Source organism: Gallinula chloropus (genome assembly GCF_964237585.1).
Source record: "Gallinula chloropus genome assembly, chromosome: 1".
Classification (NCBI taxonomy): Eukaryota; Metazoa; Chordata; class Aves; order Gruiformes; family Rallidae; genus Gallinula; species Gallinula chloropus.
Window position 1 is genome coordinate 74,483,641 of NC_140085.1, and position 21,064 is coordinate 74,504,704.

The 21,064-nt window shown below is 42.8% G+C and overlaps 1 protein-coding gene across 3 annotated transcripts in view; it reads left to right on the top strand.

Annotated features, from left to right (window-relative positions):
- Positions 1 to 21,064, top strand: part of ITPR2 (inositol 1,4,5-trisphosphate receptor type 2) — a gene marked incomplete at its 5' end in the record, with an annotated part of 263,069 nt that overhangs the window by 27,539 nt on the left and 214,466 nt on the right. For 2 of the 3 annotated variants that reach the window (XM_084279429.1, XM_084279430.1), the window contains 4 exons: positions 4,739 to 4,809; positions 13,921 to 14,036; positions 15,190 to 15,276; positions 15,981 to 16,139. In XM_084279429.1, the coding sequence (XP_084135555.1) occupies positions 4,739 to 4,809; positions 13,921 to 14,036; positions 15,190 to 15,276; positions 15,981 to 16,139 (433 nt within the window). Of the gene's footprint in view, positions 1 to 4,738; positions 4,810 to 13,920; positions 14,037 to 14,485; positions 14,591 to 15,189; positions 15,277 to 15,980; positions 16,140 to 21,064 lie in introns of all 3 variants that reach the window. The other variant, XM_084279428.1, reaches the window with a different exon arrangement.

Below are 21,064 nucleotides of genomic sequence, written 5' to 3' on the forward strand. Positions count from 1 at the left end.
AGTACCAAGCTGAGTTCTGCCTGTCTCTGTTATGATAGTTAGACATCAGAAGCTGGCTCTTGTATTTTCTAACAAGTTACACAAACACACATGCCATGTATGTGTGCTTACATGTAAGAGAGAAGCTGTGTGCTTTGTCTTGTGTGTTTATTTCAGTGTCATTTTGGTCAGTAGTATTAGCTATGAAAAATGAAAGCCTTTGTTGGCAGGAAGAGATTTTTTTTAACTGAAGGCAGAAACCTGGGATAAATTAATATTATGTGGCTGTTTTCTTGGACAGCCTGAAAAGCATCTTACGTTATGGGAGAGCCATAAGATTCATCATCATCATTCCTTCTCTGGTCGTTTTTCTTAATTACATTTGTTCTTCCAGAATGCAGCTGTATCTCAGCAGTAAATTTAAAATAATTTGTCTTTGTGAAAAGATTTTCTAGGACTGTCTCCATACAGCTGTTCCTTGACCCTCACGCTACATCTGCGAGTTCCTAGAAACCTTTGGTGCATTTACCTACAGCCTGTGTTAGGTAATCAGAGAAGCTTGTAGAACATGAAGACTCATCGAGCACATACGATTTGTACATGGAAACCTGGGTACTGTTAGTCTTTTCTGCCAACACCCTCCTTATCAGTTACACTGCGACTGCTTAGTCCTGCTCCTCCCATCCATTCATCCTTCCTCCCATTTCCCCACATATGCAGGAACTCCCCACGTGTTCTTCTCACACTCGCTCTGTTTTTTTCCTTACAGTGAAAGCCCCTGCAAAGGCTCTTGCTCTGCCCGATAAAAAGATTTAGTGGGAACAACCACAAGTGATTGTTGATCCTTTCCCTGCTTCTGCCCAGTGCCCAGGGAGCAGAGCAATAATCAAAGCTGTATGAGAAATTTGAAGTTTATATTATCTGAGTTTATATAAATAGTATTGGGAGAAGTTGATCGGGTCCTTTGGCTGCTGGAAGAACAAGAATGAGAGGGACTATATTTGAAACTGGTTGTAAACATTTTGATACAGGTGCCACCTAATACATGAAACTGATTGCTGCAAGATACTACTAGATCGACTGCTTCTACATGTTTGGTTTTGCTTGTGGTGAAAAAGGATGGCTTTAACCCCACCAAATGATGGGGGAAAATGAAGGGAGAGCAAGGCAGGTGTGGGACTCCGTACAGGTTCATGCTTTTCCTGCTTCATGTGATAGGGTGCACCATGGTGGCTAATGCTGATGGAGGCGAAAGCTGCCTTTACATATTTCCCCTCCTCCTTCTGAGAAGCATGCCTTAACTCCTAGGCACTGCTTTAGACACTTGCAATTCTTGTTTAGTGTGGCTTTGTACGCTGTAGTGTGAGGTCTCAATGGCTTTAATACCTGCCGGTCTGTGTGCGGTGGCATGGCGAGGAAGGGCCCTTGCTTCCCCTCCGGTGAGGGGAAAAACTTTTGCTGCCTTCAGTGGGAGAATGACTGGGCATCCCATGGATGTCGTTACTTTCAGACACTAATTCTGCAATTACTGAATACAAAGGGGTATGCGTAAAGACCAGGGCCGTAATTATTATTTTGACTCTTCTGATGATTTATCTTAGGCACCGGTGAACTACTGTACAACTTAATTGCTACAGCAGTGCAACAGTGTCTTGGAGGTGTTGTGCATAAACCTGGTGTTTATTGTGTTCGGGCAAGAATTTGCACAAATGAAAATCATGTCATGCATGTGCTGGGAAGCTCCTGTGTCATTTGTGTGCGGCCAACATAGGGAAACCTGAAATGCAGTCATATCTGATGGGTACCAAATGACAACAGAGGGCACAAAGCGTTGCCACCTGTTCTCTGTCCCACTGAGAAGTGAAAACCCTTTGAAGCTTGCCAGAGCTCCGTTGATGATACAGAGGCTTGAATATCAGCATAATCATGTAAGTCAGTATTTAAATAGCTAGCAAATTTGGTGATACAGGATAGTAAATTTGGCCTTTATCAGAAAAGTCTTCTCCGGTGCACTTTGGCCTCCTATGCAAACCAGCAGGCGAGTGAGCTTAAAATGTGGTCTGGCAGAAGGTGAAGGTGCCCAGGATCTTCTGTAGTCAAGGTTGCTGTTTGGTTTCACACATCTCAAGCGGATTGTTTGCAGGTTACAAAGGTCACGAATTACTGGTGGTTTACTGCAGCCACCCAGCAGGCTTCAGTAACCAACAGCTGCCTTTAGCTTGGGATAAAAAGTGGAATTTGAATATTACGAGCTGTGCCTCAGAGGAAGATGTTTGTGTTGATGGTGGTCTGTGTTTGAAGAGCCTCTTCTTTCCCAGTCCACAGAACAGGCTGAAGCCTCGCATCGCGCGCAGCGTGTGGCTCAGCTCTCACTACAGTGCCATAACAAGCATCTCCGCAGTAAACAAGCTGCTCAGCTCTTTGAAGGACATGCTGCACGTATACAGGATGGATGTCACGATATGGAAGTTGTGGGGGGGTTAAATTGTAGCCAGACTGTTACATAGACAGAGCAATACTTTGTGCGGATTTTTGTCCTGTGTTGTAATACACCTCGTAGGGTACAAAAGGTGTCAGCAGCTGAGGCAGTGAGCAAGGGCTGAGGAGGTGATGTTTCTGGTCTGTCATACCACTGCCCTGCCATACGTCAGTGAATCTTTCCATGCTGCCATGGTGTGTCTGTAGGATGGGAGTAGCAGCAGTTCCTTTCTCTTTTGTTGTATGTTTTTGGTTCATAATGACTGCAGAACTCATTTATGATCCTTTGTGCCTTTAGAGAATGCTTAAATGAAAGCGATTGTTATTAATTGTTTAATGGTTATTTTCTGAACCTCATGAGTGCAGGGTGTTTGAACAGTGCAGTTAGCTGGCTCAGAGAGTGTACAGGGTCTTGCTTTATATATATATATATATGGCTTTTGTTATGGGGCTGCATGATGAAAGTTTTGTATTTCATCCACAGTGGTAGTTGTCACCAGGGTGCACAAGTTGTCATCAAAGAGCACAAGATGTTACTTGTGAATTGTGCTCAGCTTCCAACATACTGTTGTCCTGACAGCGCTTCAGGGTCAAAGCTATGGGTTCATTCAGAAACCCATTGAGAGATGTCGTTGAGGGGGAAGTACTTCTTGGCTTTAAAATCCTTTGGCAAAGCTTCTGTTAAGGTATTCCTTTCCAGCTCTGTTTCTTCCATGACTCCAGGTCTTTAGGTGCTGTTATAGGAAGCATTACATCATAGACAAAGGGCATCTCGCAGGACTGACTCATCCTAAGTCCTCACTTTGTTCTTGTTAAGCCTGGCCTAACCAAGGCTCTGAAAAACACAACTCCTGGACCTGTTACCTCAGTTCTTGTTTCTCACTGATGCCTCACTTTTGCTTTCACGTACATTACAAGATCCAAGCTGCTGATTTCCAAGATGCTTCTGTTTCTGGGAGCTGCAATCCCAGTGGGCAGCTCGTCAGCAGTCAGCTTGCTAGAGGTAGAAAACCCACAGGCGTGCTGGGGGATCGGCCTTGCTGCACTCACAGCTAGATGTGAAGCCTTCACCGGCTTGCCTGAAAACTGAATGCATCTATTGTGTAACTTGGATGGATGCAAATTGCGCGTTTTCTGGCAATTTCCCACAGAAAATGCTGCTGAGACTGTTGTGAAGTGGCAGGGCAGTAGTGTGTCCTTAAATACGATTTTCCTGAATAATTGTTTGAAGCAGGCAGATTATTTACGGGATGCTTCCTGAAAGGAAGCTGAATTTATGTTTAGGAAGTTCTGTGATAAGGCTAACAAGTTATATTTTTGAATGTTATTGTTTATTTAGCCTCAAAAATATTGTGAGAAAATGTATTTGGTTTGTTACTTAATCTGCTGTGGATTAAATAAAAGTTAATTCATTGTAACGAAGGAAAATGTGGTCCTGTGAGTTTTCAGCAGAGCTGCATCTTAGTTGCCACATGCCCCTCAGAAGAAAAAGATTGGAAATGGTGAAGAAGAGTAACAGAATGTTTAAAGACTAAAATCCAAGGTGCTTTATTGGATTCTGGATTCAAATTCTAAAAGTGCATTCTGAAATGGCAAGTCGCTGGAGAAACTCCCCTGCATGTCTGGATGGTGTGAGCAGACCAGCACACGCTCTTGCACCCCACGTGAGGGCTGCTTAACACACATCCTCTCGAAGGTCTTCGGTGGGGATGCAGGAATCTGCAAGCACTGGGCAGCCTGCAAGTGCTAACCCACTGCAAGCTAACCCACCAGGCTTTAAACCTCCTTTCTCCTGTCAGATACAAGTGTGCCTTCCCAATATTTCTCTTTGAGGTCTTTTTCCAAGGCTTTTTAATGTGGCTCAGAGTCTCCCCGTTGATTTTGATGAATTTCGGATGATGCCCTAGGGAATGGCTGTGACTGCTGCAGAAAAACAAGCTGTTTCTGGTTCAGGGTTAATGGGGTCTAATGAAAGTAAGCAAGGATTTTAGCATCTGTGTATATCGTGTAACAAAAGGATCTTTAACTGGATTTAAATTAAGTGGAATCTGAAGCATACACTGTAATTTAGTCAATAGAAGAAATGTTCTTTCTTGAAGGAAAACTTAGAGGTTTTTCTTGCTCATGCTTAGTAACCAAATAATAGAATTTCTAAGGTACTTTTTAAACTAGAGAAATGTGTCAGCTTCTGTATCTATGGTGTGACAAGTTTGTCTCTGCGTTTATATACACTGATGTCAAAGGTATGATTTAGTAACTGTAATAACTTTTGTTTTTCTAGGTTAGTAGATGACCGGTGTGTGGTTCAGCCAGAGGCAGGTGACCTTGCTAATCCTCCAAAGAAGTTCAGAGGTCAGTAACTGAGGTTATATATATGTATAATTATTTTTTTTAATGATCAAGCGAAGCATGTTCTAACTCCTTGGGCAGTTTGTCTTACTGGACACGTAACTTCACAGATCCTTTCATGGCTTGTGAAGACTTTGCTGAAGTTTCAAACTGGGATGTGAATGACAGATTTTGAGAACTAAATACCAAATCAACAGAGGCACGAGGGGTAGGTGGAAGGCATGGGGGAAGGGACTGATTTGCTCGTAGTCCTGAGAGGTGGGTGCTCTGTTCTGTACACTGAATGTGGTTTACCCACTGAGTGACCACCTCCTTGCTCCAGGCCTGCTCTTACTGTAAATGAGAAATAAACTGGTGAGATTCAAAATTACTTGAGTTGCTGAGATGGGTTTGGTTTTGTTTTGTTTTTAAATATACAAAAACATTTTAAGGAGCACACTCAGTTATTTTGTTAGCTTGTTTTTGCTTTTGCTTAAAACCACATGTGATTTTTTTCTCAACTTTCGTAGACATTCATGACCTTGTAGATTTGGATAGTTCTGCTGGTTTGCTTATTGGAAAAAATTAGCAGTGCACTGACAACATGTTTTCTTCTACTTGAATGCTAAAAAAATACTCCTGTGGTATCAGAAGTTCTGCGTGTTTATACACACGGAAGGAGATAAAACCTCTTAGTCATGTCTGTACTTGATTTAAGCCATTTGCTCTAGCTGTGCCAAAGTAGAGCCATACTAGCCTGATCCAAACTTCTTTTGGCTTAAGTGGTCTCGGATTCACACCCATTAGGAGATAAAGATAGTTGTGACTTGCCTGTTTTAGAGCAAGGGAAACGCGTTTCATGGCTGCTTGTGTCTCTGTCGAGGGTTTGCACTGACATTATTTCCAGTGTTTATTGTACTGTAGTACTACATAAAAGTTATGTTTAAAATGTGGAGAGACCGAAGGTCTGCTTTCCCAGAGTATTCAAGATATTTTTTTCTGCCATTATATATTCAGGAAACATCAGCAGTTGGTTCCAGTTCCAGCTGTGAGCATTCAGCACATCGGCAGGTCTTGGAAACTGAGAATGTGAGGATGTATACTTAGAAACTAATAGCAATAGATTTCTGTCACTTGTGGGATATCACAGAATAACTATAGCAGCGATGGGGATAGCATCTAGTTCTCCAGTGTGGCTTTCAGGCTACCTAACTGTGGTTTCATCCTCTTGCTGCCTGCAAGTACATGTTTAGCTCACAGCTCCCAGGTTGCAGGAAGTTTCAGATGGGGATTCTTTGGTCGGTGTTTCTGTCACTTCACCACCCTGCCTGATGTGCTCCTAAAGTAGAACATATTTGGGTTTCTAGATGGGGACAGAGGTAACTGGAAAATATTCGCATGTGAATGTAGAATATATCTGAATTGCTATGCTCAAGGAGCTGAAGAGAGATTAAAAAGGCAGCCTTATTTTTTTTGTTGTCTAATGTTTGAGAGCATGATTTTTATAACTTCAGTACAGCAGAGTTAGGTTTTTGTGGGTTTGTTTTTGCTTTTCTTCAGTTCAGTGATGTTCTTTCCTAACTTGAAAAGGCAAAGAAGGAAAACGTTAATAGTGTTCTGTTTTGTGTTTTTAAAAAACAAACAAAAAGTTATTTCAGCAGCATCAGGAAGGTCTGGGCACTTGGATTCAGGGTGCAAGAAACTTTGGATGATAATGGCATGGTGGCAGTAGTACATGTGTCTGTAGATCGGATGTCAGAAGGGGATGAGAGACAGGCAAGGCGTACAGATGTTTTCTGCTGCTGGGGGAATGCAGGGACTGTACTCCTGAGTTACATCCCAGCTTCTGCAGGGGAATGTTTTCTATTAGTTGTAGACAGTTTTGGCTCTGGTCCCTACTGCAACCTCTGTCTGCTGCTTGCATAACATATCTCTTTCTCTCTGGTTACCTCTGCTCCCTCTTCCCCACAGCATCTAACCTTTCCTGAGATCTTGCAATTCTTGGGGATCCCCTCTCCTCCTTTTCCTTCCCTACCCCAAAACTTGTTACTAGGTGCTTTCCTCCTCCTCACTGCTGCTTTGTAGCTCCCTTTGGCCCCAGCAACCTCCCTTTCTGTTACTCCTTACCTCTTTCTGATTTAGGGTGCACATATATCTGACTTAATTTTGAAATGGCTTTCTTAGTTATTGCTAGCATAGTGGTAGCATGCAAACTTGGGTGAACTGCAACATCTGTAGGAGAATCTAAATTAGTGGAAAAATGAGTTTTGTCACCTTAATTGGTGCAACCCACTGTGCTAAAACATCATGGTTGTGTTGCTAAGGGGCCACATCTCACAGCATTTTTGTGCTGCTTTAGGTCTGTGTAGTCAAGTGGCATGCAGGAGAATAAAATGTAAAAAATATATCAAGTAATATAAAATGAAAACCATCATTCAGTTGTTTTCTCCTTCATCTTACAACTCAAATTCTAAGTGTGGGAATAGCAAGAGTTTTGTTGAGTAACTTTAGGTGTCTGTACTACGAGAGCAACCAAAAGCACATCTCTGCCATGTGTTGTTAAATTTCTTAGCTCTGCTCAAGAGCACTGAGACAAAAGAGTTGCTAAATGTTGTTCTTATAATCAAGAGATGTAAACAAAACCCATCTTTTCCCCCCTCAAGAATCTTATGGGAAATATCACTCAATTAAAATAGGAAAGTTAAACAAAAACTGCTCTAAGTAGGTTCTTGACATAAAAAGATTTAGGCATGAATGATTAATCGAATGATTAGACATAAGCAACTAAAAATAGCATCTAACAGCAGGAAGAGTAGGGCCCCTCCAGTAATAGGAACTGCTGTCTGTATGGTTTACAATGTTTTTATCACTGATAGCTGAACTGGCGTTGATTTGAGGTTAGAGCACGACCTAAGAGTCAAAGAAGTATGAGAAAGGCATGTTTCTAACAAGATGTTTAGATTCCGAGGACCAACTCTGAAAATTAACATCAGAAGACTATGTTTGCTATGTTTTGGTAATATTTTTTGAACTCTTTTCCCAACAGAAAAAAAATAATAAAATAAAATGTGTGTTTTCTAACTACTTGCATCCCTCCTACAGAGTTCACTCGGATATCAAATTTAGGTACCAGCTGTTGGCCTGAACTGAAAGCCTACGTAAAGAGGTGTCTCAAAATAGCAGTTTCGTTTTTGTTATGTCTTTACTTTCTTTTTTTTTTTGAGTGGGTGGTAGCTATTCTAGTTGTTTCAGAACATCCCACAAAATGGAGTGTTGTTAAGCTAAGGAAAGCCGTGGTTGTTTTTTGTTTTGCACCCATACGAAGAAGCTGTGGGCCAGATTTCCCCTACAGTCACACAGGAATGAACCTGGAGTGGCTCTGCATTCATCAGTGTGTGTATCCCAATTTGCATCAGTGCAGAGGAGGGTAGAACTGGTCCCACATGTGTTTCCTGAAGTCTGTTGAAAGAGGGAAAAAAAATATTTTAAAAAAAGCATTTACTATTTTGCAGCCAAATTTAAGGGACTGGTCAAGCCAGGTGCTTCTTGTCCTGATTCTAACTGAAGCAAGTGAGAGCTAAAGCACTTAGTGTTGTGATGGAAAGGCTTACTGGGCTGCAGGGTCAGCTTTGCAGAGATTGGTAAGAACAGCGTGTGCCAGAAGTCCTGAACCTCTGAAAAGTCACATCATGACCAAGAGAACTGTAGGTTTCCTTAGGCTGTGACCTTAAATATGCTTCAGCTCCATGCTGCTCTCTCCAGTGGGAAACACTTCTAGCTTCCGAGGTGTAAACCATAAGACCTGCTTGTTGGTCAAATTTAGCAGGTCTGAAAAAAGGACCACAAGTCTCTCTCTTCTGTTTTAAAAGTAAAATGACCCAAGTTCTTAAATTGATTTAAACTTCCCTCCGTTTCTCACTTCAGCTCTTTTTTACTTTTCTGTGTTTTTTTCAAAACTTGTACACGCTGTGAGTCAACAGCCCTGTCGCTCCCACTTGCCTGTTGGTCAGCCTGATGCTTTAAGTAAAGCCATGTGATGATTTCTCCAGCTTTGCAAGCTGTGTAAATCTTCCTGATGGGGGAGAGTTGAATTTCTAACACTTAAGAAAATCCCCAAAATGGAGGGGCGGATGCATAGAGAAAGAGCCTGACAAACATTGTTCTAAACCATCTTTATCCAATATTGAGAAACTCATAATATGAGTTATTTTCCTTTTCAGACTTCCTGAGTGTAGTTGCTTTTTGCTCAGAGGATGTGCTGTGTGTGGTTATTCCACCCACTGCTGCCTTTTGTGAAGAGCAGCGTTTGGTGCGTGCTCGTGGGCTCGGGCAGATGGGCAGTTCAGTTCCAGCTGCATCCTCTGTGAATCGTCTCCTGCATCTGGGGGGTTGCTGCTTTCTGTCTTTTGATCTGATTAATAACTAGATCTGATTAATAACTCTCTTCCTCTCCCCCTCAAATTAGTAATTGATATGTGTCTCAGAACTGATTATTTGTCATGTTTTCTTACTTCCTAATTAACCCAAGGAGTAGCGTAGGAGGGTTAAGCCTGGAGTGTGACCAGGAAGAGCTTCCCCTTTCTTTTCCATTTTGTAAAGAAAACTTTTTAAGTGATTTTTTTTTTCTTTTTAATTGTTTTAAAAATGTGTGTGTGGGCTGAGGTGGGCAGAGTTTTGCATTTCCTCCGTCTTCTGTTCGGGCACCAGTAGTTGGAATTTTGCCTAGAAGATTTTGTGGGTATGAGAAAATTGATGAAACTGCAGAAGTTCAATGCATAAAAGTTTAGTAGGTGAAACTGGCTGATACTTTTAAGCTACTTTAAAGCTGTTTGTTTACCTTTGATAGTGCTTACTTAATTAGTGTCCTGAGGAAGAGAAGCATTTATGTAAAACTCCATAAAGTTTAACGAGTTAGGACTCTGCAAGAATGAATGTCTGAAGGAGTTAGAAAAGAGACAGTCTGTCTCATGAATGGGTTGCTGCACTGAGCTTGTCATCAACAGTGTCTGCTGGAAAGTTGCTATATAATATTATGCCTCAGTATCTCTTTTATCCTGTTTTAAACTATACTTTTCTATAGGGCAGGGGGTGCTTTGTTTTAACCCCTGACCAGAAAAAAACCCACTAAAAGTTGGGCCTACGGGGGAGATGTGGACAGACTGTTTATCAGGGAGTGCAGTGATAGGACAGCAGGTGATGGCTTTAAACTGAGAGAGTAGATTTAGATTAGGTATTAGGAGGAAATCCATCCCTGTGAGGGTGGTGAGGCGCTGGCACAGACTGCCCAGAGAAGCTGTGGCTGCCCCTCCCTGGCAGTGATCAAGGCCGGGCTGGATGGGGCTTTGGCCAGCCTGGGCTAGTTGTGTGGCAGGGGGTTGGAACTGGGTGGGCTTTGGGGTCCCTTCCAACCCAAACCAGTCTGTGATTCTTAACATGTTTGAAATCTTAACAAAACCAAATCCAGCCAGGGAAAAAACTTGTCTGTAAACGAAGAACATGAGGGGTTTTTTTGTGTGTGTGTGTGTGCCTATAAATAGAGGAAAATATAATTAAAATAATACTGATTTTTAAAAAGTCCTCAGTAGGTCGACTTCCAGAGCAGTAGCCTGGAAGTCAGGAGAGCTGTGTGGTGCAGCGTGGCTGCAGATGGAGCTGCGAGGCTGAGGTTGTGTAGTGCCTGCTCTCCGCTTCCTTTCCTTTCCTTTGAGGCCTATCGTTAGACAAGCTGGCCGGCCTTTGGGAGACAGACCCACCCAGCAGCGACTGCGCGTCCGTGCTCACGCCTTGCGTCTCTCTGCGGCGCGGCAGCGCTGAGCTCTGAGACGCTGCGTGAGGGTGGGAAGCGGCGTGTTTACTCAAGTAGCAGGATGTGTGGGGAGTAACTGAAAATTGAAGACTGGTCCTATAAAAAGAAGGTATTGTTGCTTCAGAGAAATAAATGTTTCATGAAGTCTTCTGAGAAGGCACATTAATTATGGAGTAAGGAAAATAATAGCTGACTTTTTGTCTTCCAAGCTAAAATCCCAACACTGACAGTAAAATCTCCACAACATATGATATGATTTAACAGTACCCAGCGTTTTGTAATTATTGTGATTTTGTTTTTTGCTTTGTTTTCCTTCTTGGTGTCCAGGGTATTGTAAAAGTTACCTGGGAGTTACTGTGTACTCTGGGTTGTGTGATGCAATTCTTTCTCATTGCAAATGCTCCCCTTTGAAATGAAAGTAACCAGCCCTGCGAAGTGGCTGAGTGTGCCTTGATAAGGGTTTGCAACACTTTCTCCTAGGAACAGCAACTCAGGGCTGTGATTAGGGAGTAAATCTGTGACAGCTTTGGGTCGGTGCCAAGGAAAGTTCTACCACAGTCGGTGATTTCTTTGTCTGAGCAAGCTTTGCCCCTGCAAATATAAGAGGAAGCTCATTGCTGTGAAGGGAAGAGGCAGTGCAGTGGAAAGCTTGATACCATGATGGCCAATGTGTGACAGACCAGATGGTGTATTTGCAGAACTAAAAGCATTGCAGCTTAAGTTTGTGGCTCCGGGGCAGCAGTGCTGCAGACTGCTAGCTCTGGGGGTGCAGGCAGTGGGAGGAACGTGTGGCACAGCCTTTCCTAGTGGTTTTGGCAGCACTGACATCCGATAGCTGTGCTTAGCTGGGCCTGGTTGCAGCTCAGGATGCTGCTGCCTGTTGTATTTTGTTAAGTAATGACAATTCATTTTTACCAAGGCCATCTTTCACGCTAGATTCCCCTTCCCTCCTCTATTGTGTTAGAGGAGCTGCTCCTAGTGAGACATGGTTTCAGGTACTCCTCACAGACTGTGAAGTGGTGGGGATGTCTGAGGATATAGGGAGGGTGTATTTCAGAGGAGTTACATCGCCTCCTCATTCTCTGTGTGTGAAAGAGCAATACCATTGGATTGGTGGTGTTGAAAACAAGAATAGGATCTGCCTTGGTGTCTAGTATCTTCTACAGAGAGGGTGTGACTTTGACACTCTAATTTCCACTCATAGGGGTGGAAAAGAGTTAAGAAGCTTTTCTTGCCACGTGTATGATAGATACGGCCTCCCACGTGTGCTGTTGGGGATCAGTGGGCTGGAATTAGTTCTAAGTAGTTAGCAACTGCAGATATTGAACTTGGTCTGGGAGGTAGATAGTGAGTAGACAGCACTGTAAAACACAAACTGCTGCTGACCTGACTCAGTGGTTAAGAACCATGACTTCAAGACGGTTCTCTATAGCTTCCCCTTGCTGACATTTTTTGTGACAGGAATGGGTGAATGACTGGATTCCACAGTATTTAAAAATTACACACAAGGTTGGTAAATTCAACAGGGTTGCTTAGACGCTGATCCAGTGTGTAACTGGAATGTGCACTTGCTATTTCATATGGCAGCACCTTTGATAATGGAGGTCAGGTTGAATATGTGTATGTGTATATGTAGTGCTGTTGGAAAGGGACTCTTTTCCAAGATGGGAGCAGGAGAGCTGAGGGTAGAGAGCGCTGTTTTCAAATTATTCCGTGCTGTGGGATGTGTATGCCATAAGCTGTGTTGAGAGCAGTGGTAAATAAGCACTCAGCATTGCTCATGTTTGTCTGTTCTCCTCTTTTCTGTATTGCTGCGAAGAGCAATGCCTGTGCAGTGCTCTCTGTGCAGTGTGGCTTTCCAGTGGTGGTACAGAGCCTCTTCCTCCAGGAAGGCTGCCTGGTGCCCGCTAGAGAAGTGATGTTGCTGATTCTGGCCAAACTGGGGTGTAAGTGCCTGCGAGATGTGCTTGTGGGAGCAAAGGAGGAATTTTTTTTATTCTTAATCCTGCCCTGGGGCAAAACCTCCTCTAAGAAGGACATGTTGCTGCTATTACTTGGCTCTAGCTTGTGCTGCAGTCAGGTGGCTGGGAGTCAGGTAGGAATAATCGCTTTCCTTCCGTTGCTACCTTCCTGAGACCCAGACATGGAGGAGTGAGGAAATTCTTCAGAGGTCTTTCTCCTCCAGAGGTCAATTAGTCCTCAGGGTGCTTGGTCGACTTTGGTGGTTAAATGTGGAGAGCTGCTAATCTGGGACAGAGACCTTCCTTTGATATCTATAAGTCACAGCCTATGTTGGGGAGGAGTTTCATGCTGTCATACATATGCAGTACTGTCTGTTCTTCTGGTCTCACCGCAAAACTCAGGATTGCTAATTAATACTGTTCCATCCCTTCCTCTTGCGTGTTGATACATGTGGGGTGTGAAAGGACAGTTGCCAACATTTGTTTAGTAAAACATCTTTTAAGCCTAGCTTTTAGAGCAGTTGATGTTTGGGACTATGCAAGGCTAGGTAGGTATCATTTATCATTCTAAACTAGTTGGATTTGGATGAATCGTGAGCCTCTATTTCCAGTTCACTAGCCCAAGTTTTGAGTCAGAGAATTTAACAAAATTTAATTTATTACCAATTAACATTTAACTTTCAATTATTGGTACAGGTTTTGGGAAATAAAGATGAACAACCAAACAAGCACTTAGAGAAGCATCCCTTAGCTTCCCTCTGGACACATGTCTCCCCCTTCCTTCTCCCACAGGGAGGGAATGGAGGTTGGTGCCTTGTGACTGGATGGCACTGCTGTTCAGTTTGAGTCACTTTGTTGTTAATACTGTTAGTTGTGTTTTTCTAAAGTCAATCTTAATGAAGATGCACGTAGACCTGCACACACTGGTTTAACCTCCTCGGTGGCTTGCAGCTGAATGCCTGTGCAGTCCTTTGTTTCAGTAGGGCAGCCAGATGTAAGGTGAACAGAAAGCAGGACTGGTTTTGGGTTTTTTTCCCATGGTTTCATGTTTCTTCACACTGTGCTGCAGCAAAGAGGGTTAATAAAGCAGCAGGCAGTTTTGGAAGCAGCAGGCTCATAGCCTGGGACTCTTAGGGAGGTTACAGAGAGGTCGTACAGAGTGGGCATGTGTGGGGCGTCAAAAGCTTCAGGTTCAACTCAGATGTTCTGCCGCCCTGTTGATGGTGCCATTGTCGTCAAGCTGTTTGACTATGTTTAAACACTGGTATCTAGGCATTTCTGGGAAAAGAAAACCAACCAAAGCATACTGACAAATGAAGGAAGTGTCTTTCAACATATCTTATGACTATTTCTTTCAATCTTCCCCAGACTGCCTTTTCAAGGTGTGTCCTATGAACCGATATTCAGCCCAGAAGCAGTACTGGAAAGCCAAGCAAGCCAAACAAGGAAACCATACAGAAGCAGCGCTCCTGAAGAAACTTCAAGTAAGAGACATCTGTATTTGTAATCTTATCTCAATCTGCAGGCTGTAGAATTACAATAGAATGAGAAAGAATAATAATACTAAGGGCCTTGGGAATAACTGTGATGGGTAGTATTATGCCACCATAGCAACTTCATATTCTTCTTAGCTCTTCTACCTCCTGACTGGCATTTATTGTCCCTGCCCTGGTTTTTATCGTGCTTTAGGCTGGGGGTTGTCCCTTTGCTATAAGCAAATACTGCTTTCAGAAGTTTTATAAAGTAAAAATACAGTCATTACAATCAGGAGTGGGCCCTGGTTTAAATCATACTGTTATTTTAGAAGTCCTTTTCAGGAGATAGGCAGAGGGATGGACAAAGACATGTTTTCCACATTTTGTCTTGAACATCTCAGAGTTGCAGGTAGTCCTTGCTTGCAGTCCAGGCGACTCTTCTCTGAATCATTGGTCAGGTTCTATTTTGCATCAAATACAGTGTGAATGGAGCAACTCCTCTGTCTCTGAAAAAGAGGTGGCCTGACGTTATAATTGGATACATAAGACTAAGTGAAAACAAGGTCGTATCAAACCTGGTTGATAGTTTCACATGCAGTGGAGAGGCTGCCAGTGGTTCCAGTTAAAAACATGGATGAAGGCACATGGTGTGTGGCTACAGAGCAATTACAGCTAGGTACTGAGAGTTTGTTCTGTCGCTGTGTTTGACCCAGGCTACTGTGCTTAGCCTTGGTTTTGCAATGTGTGACCTACTAGTTTTGTTTACATATAAAGTAAATATATTTGTATGCAATTAAAAACCAACAAGTAAAAGGAACGCTGACAGGGAGAAGCTAATCACAGGCCTTTCTTTTTCCTCCTTCAGATTGAAATAAAGCACCTGGAATTACTTTTCATGCTTAAATTTTTTAAAAATAGCATACTTTTCAGGTGGGATTGTAAATTGTGACGGAGTTTCTATTCTGGATAATAAAAAAAGTCAGAATCATTACACAAGGTCTGGGTGATAATAGTTTTGAAAATCATCCTGCAGCTGGATTTGGCTGCAGGATGGAGGAAGTGTTTTAGATGTGATGCCATTTCATTTTTATACTATCTGTTCCTGTAGTTGAATGCAGGTACTGATTTTGTAGAGTTTAAAGCAAGAATCCTTCTCTTGCAGCATGCAGCAGAACTGGAACAAAAGCAGAACGAAAGCGAGAACAGAAAGCTGTTGGGCGAAATTGTAAAATATAGCAATGTCATACAGGTAAACTATTGAAATACATCTGCCCTCTCTCAGAGCTGGAAAGGAAACAGTTGTTTCATTTCAAGGTTATGGTGAAAATGAAACTAACCACTCTAATCTGGATTGTCAAGGGTCAGGTAAACAGAACTTGGTGAAGTTTACAATATTGTGTTTTTCTGTCTGTTTTAAAGCCTACCAGAAGTGCTGCATATTCATGTTTAAATAATATGTCATAATAAAATTTTATGTGTGATTATTTTTTTTTTTTTGCTGCTGCCGTGGTTTAGAATCTGAATGTAAATATGTATCTCTTATTGTCAAGATTTATTTCCAAATCATATTATAGAGGTGCTGTGCAGCTCCTTTTAAATCACTGAAGTAATTTGTACTTCATGACATGTAAGTGAGACCAAAGTTATGTTCTTAAGTGCAGTACAACTTTCCAGTAACAGATGACATTCCTGAAGATAACGCTGTTAATGGGCCCTTACCCTACCTGTAGTATGGGCTGTACAATTGATCGCTGACACATTGCTCTCAGTCTGAGATACGGCATCTGTTTTCCTAACCTGCAGTATACTTTGATAATCCTCTTCTACTTTTATTTTGTCTTCATGTGTGTTATGAAAAACCACTGCAGTGTGAAAAGCCTGTGCCCCCTCTTTTGACTAAAGGGAGAAAAAACAGCAGCTGTATTAATTTTTTTAAGTATTATTTGTTCACAGCTACTGCACATAAAAAGTAACAAGTACCTCACGGTCAATAAGAGATTGCCAGCTCTGCTAGAGAAAAATGCTATGCGGGTGTCTCTGGATGCTGCAGGGAACGAGGGATCCTGGTTTTATATCCAGCCGTTCTGGAAGCTGAGGAGTGAAGGTGACAATGTAAGTAGAAATACTGAAAGTGCAAGAGGGAGAAGGTAGAAATTTTCCACGAGACACGTGATTTCTTTGCTACTGGCATAAATCACAGTGGATTAGATTAAAAGTATTTTAAGTGGTGCTTGGGACTATTAGCTTTTATTCGTGACTAGAAAGTGTTACCAAATGATACGGTCTGGAATCTGAAATGTGGCCACATTCATCTGAGCCTCTGCTGACCTGTATTGGGATGTCATTTGCTGAGTCTACCTGTTGTGTGCAGTTTTACAAAGCTGATAATAAGTCACAGTTTACACTGAATTAAAAATATTTTTTAAAAGTTTTCAGTTTTTTAAGTATTATGGCAAAATTGTTTTCAGAAGGACAACAGAGAATATATCTCCCCCCTGTAAGAGAATGACATCTGTGACTGGAATTGGGTTGGATAGTATGGTGTGACTTTTCTGTGTAGGGTTCAGTAGGAGTTTTGTATATTGGTAAGAGGAAGAATATATAGGAGAGCTCTTTGCTGCATATCTGAGAGCTGTGCCACAAGATCAAAACTTGGTTTTTCATTCAGTCGGCTGTGGCTTGGTTAAGTGCCCGCTGTGGAAAATTCAGATCTGCCCCTGGGAAGGCCACATGATGAGCTGGCGTGGTTTTATACTGTAGACCTGGCTGGGAATGTTTGGCCACTCTTCCCTGTGAAGTACTCAGTTGAAAGAGCCCTCTCAGGATCGCAGACAGGAATGCCTGTTTTTGCGTGTATTTTCTCTCATTAACTTTGTGGTTACCTGGCTCTTGGGACTCTATCCAGGATGAGTGTGGTTACTTGAAGTTCCTTTTGGCAATCTGTTGCGGGGAGGGGGGGAGGACTGTATTCCCAGCCCCTGGTCAGACGCCCCTAAAAGTTGTCTTTCCCTACTCTCCGTGCAGTGATCGAAGGGTATGTGAAAAGCTCCCCTTTTCCACAAGCCTGTTGCAGAGAGAAACAGCAAACATGAGTAGTCCTCTGGCGAACCTCTGCATGGCTTTGCAACTAGGAGGAAGAAGTGTTGTGGTTCAAAACATCCCTCTCCCTCTTTGGAAAGAAATAAAAAGTAACTTACTGCTTTAAGATTTCGACTTAATTTCTTAGAATAACATTAGGTCAGCATCATCTTAATTTTTCATGCCCTTGTGCCTGAGAAATAAGTACGTGTTATGCTCTCCAGAGTGAGGACCTGGGGATCCCAGGTTGTGGTCTGTGAAGCCATTCTGGAGCCCTCACAGCTGAGGACAGCAGAATGATCATAAGCCTTAAAAGTCATCCTCATTACTGTAGAGCTTTTGATTTGGTTTGACACTGTTGTGGGCACGTGAGAAAAGCGAGAGTTCGGAAGCTGTTTTGCTGTTTAGAAAAGCCTGTGGATTGCTGTGACATCCCTGTCTGCAGGGATGGTCTGATGCAACAGACCTTTCCTGGTCTGTTCCCTGTGGGGCCGTGTTCGACAGCCTCTGTGCTACAAAGGCCGTGTGGGAAACTGTCAGGTTTTCTCCTAACCTAACGACCTCTTTTGGAACCTGCCTGCTGCTCATTTTCTGTTACCCCACATCCCCTTGCAGAGCTGGGAGCTTGCCATTGTGTTTTACAGAGAGGAAGTTTCAAAACCAGAGTTTTTTCTTCTTTCTTCCAGGCCCAAATAAATCTGACAATTTTCTTTGCAAACTTCCAGAGCTGAGCATCAGTCCTTTGGTAGCCTTCTTGTAACTGCTCTGGCAGATTTCCACCCCTTAACAGCTGCCTAGTTTCTGCAGCTGTTTATAAGGGGGACAGGGGTAACAAGCCATGGGGGAAACCCTTCATTTGGGTCTTGCAAGTAGAGAGGGGCTCCAGCCTCACACCGTTTCCTTCCCTCTCAGTTACTCCCAGGCACGTGCCCATTAAAAGGCTAGTTTCTGGGCAACTCATCTACAAAGCACCTGGCACCACCTAAGCTGGTGCTTTACCTGCTTGCTACGTTAGCTTCTAAAGGACTTTCTTTAAAAAAAACCCAACCAACCCCCCCCCCCCCACCACCACTTTTGTTCTTCTGACCTCTCAGTGCATGGAGTGAGTTTGGTATATAAGGAACTTCGTTCTGAAACTTTTTATTTAGTTATTATTATTTTTGGTTTCTGAACTATAACAAGGAAATTCCCTAAGAAAATATGTTTTAAAAAGTCTTTAGGGCAGTAGGAGTGAGTATTGAATTACTGCTGGATGACTGGTACTGTCAGATATCCCAGGCAAGGTGGATCCAAATATGTCATATATCAAAAAAAAACCCAAAACAAGCTGTGATATAGGAAGTCACGTGTGTGACTTTGGTCAGTCATCAAGTTTCTTTAGCCCTGTGAAAGATTAAAAAAAATATATTTCTGAAGGAGGGTTAGCTTAGCTTCATGAACAACTGCTTAGTTATGCAAGTTAATGGAAGTAACTAAAAAAAATAGCGCTGAAAATTTGCAGCAGTTGGCATAGCTCTGCAGTGTCGTATGTAGGCTGTTATTAAGCATCTCTTAGCTCTCCTTCACACGGGAGATGTGACTGATTAAGGTAAGAGCTGGTTCCCATCTGACCAAATAGCAAAATGTGCACTGATGGCAGGATTACCTCTGTCTGGATTGTGTGTTTGGTTGCCTGCCATTTTAGCTCTTTGAAAGCTTGATCTTGCAGTGTGCTGAGGAAGGTGGTCTTGGGGAATGCTCAACCATCTGTGGGAAAGTGAAGTTAATCCTTCCGACCTTTGAAGTGTGTCAGCACTGAGACTAGCAGATGTGGTTATAACATAAAAGCAACGTGGAGATGGAGTAGCAGAGCCTTTGGTGTGCCAGGTAACCTACTTGGGTAGTTAATCCAGCTGAAACCACCGCTGCTGCATCTTCACAGCTCACATAACCTCCTGCAGCTCCCAGTCTTTGTGAGATACTACACCCATGCCAGGGTGTTTGATCTGACTTCTTGTGGTGCAGATGTAGCTGTCAGGTGGACTTCTTGGGTTTATGTGCAACCACAGAGTTGCTGTTAGTGATATCACTGCTGGTCCCCCACTCAGAAGACAGAACAGTCAGCCTTGACTGTGGGTTTTCCCCCTCTCCACCAAGACATGGACAAGTAGGGCTGCATGAATTTAGAAATTACCTTGTGCAGGAATAACTCTGTGTGTCCAAGACCAAAGGGCTTTATCTTGGATTCAAAAGCTGGATTCTCTGTGAATTTAATCCTTCTCTTGAAGTTTCTTATCTAGATCAGAAAGGGTAAAGCGTTTTGTAAAAAGAATTGGGAATGAAATCCTCAAAAGCTGTGTGTCTAATGCATCTTCAGCATATTGATGTCTATATGTCCCATCAAACCATTACCTGCTGCTGGCCTGCAGCATACTGTGGCCAGCTGAGCCCAGGGCTACGTAAGGAAGAGGACAGAGGTGTCAGTTTTAACCTTGGAAATACATTGCCCTGTCTCCTGTAATCTCCATCTAGTACAGTTCTAGAGGCAGAAATCTGGGCACGTGAGCATATGCACGCTCTGCCTCCAGTGCTCTGGGCATGCTGTGGCAGTATTTGGAGCTGGAAACAAACCGGGCAGGGGATGGGAGGAACTAGAAAGAGCAGACTAGCAGCCAGCCCAAGGCAGCCATGTGTAAGAAAACAGGTTTCCCTCTTCACTTTGCTTTAATTTTCTGCACCACTGGTGGAGGGTATATAAGAAACAAGTGCTGTGAAGTCTCTATCCCTTCCTTCCTTCCCAACTGCTGATGGAGGTTAAAAGCAAGAAGAAAAAGAAGGAAAGTGAAAGAACATAGGATAGGTATCTTGTTGCAGATAGGTATCTGTGGCAGCTGAGAGAGCTGACTGGGATTGAGGGCAAGGTTACTGATGTGGATTTGGAGCAGGGGAGGAGACTGAGGCAGAAACCGTGACCTCACATAACGGTCTCTCCTCAGATGTGTGCCTTCAGCAGAGTAGCTGCATATGCCTTTTTCCTCTAGTTACTTCCATGATAGTCACAAGCTTGTCAGAAGATACCGATACCTTCTCATTATCCCTCCTTTTTTTTTCCTTTGTGTTCTCTTACCACTTAAGTTGTTACAGTTCTGGTTTACTTGCAATAATTTTGAAGTCCTGATTCCACTTTGCAGGATGCAAGCCTGGTGGTTTTTTGATTAATGAATTGTCTGGTCATAACTTCTTAAAATGGGCTGTAAGTAATGTCTGTGTGAAGCATGGCATGCAGGAATGTATTGCATAAGTAATGTATCTTAAAGGCATCTTGTCATTATTTCGGTTCCATTAGTGAACCTTTTCCTCATTACTGGGGTCAAGTAGGATTCCTACATGTAGTCAGAGCATGATGACACTGTCTTTTGCTACTGTTTTATTTTAGCTGTGTTGGTAAAAACAGGCAACCTCCTTTTAAACCTCTGCAGTAAGTGAGCCAAATTCACCTGCGTTGAAGTTACACGGGGCTGAACGGGGCTCTGCTCTGTCATAGGAAGTGTGCTGACCAGCACAGAAAGCATTTTTGTTTGTTTGTGTTCCCAAAGAAAGCATGGCTTGTGCAACATTTCATGTAGCAAAGACCACATGTAGCCACTTGTCTTTGTGTGTGTGTGTTTATAAAATTGCTGTGAACAACATAAACCAAACCCAGTGCCAACCAATCTATGTGGATGCAATTATTTTTTTTTAAATTACTTTTTTTCTACCTCCCAGCTATGAATTGAATTCTCTGTATGCATGTCTCAAGCACTTTTTTGGTCAAAGACATTCTCACATATTGCTTTTTCCCTGACTGTATAGGTAAAGAATTGCAAGGGCATGGGAGTTTTGTTTCCAGGGAGTCAGCTAGGAATTCTTTTTGTAGAAAGATGGTCTCTCAGCTGATAGACCTGCTGCCTGCTCTGAGCTTCAAACACTGTTTATGGTGT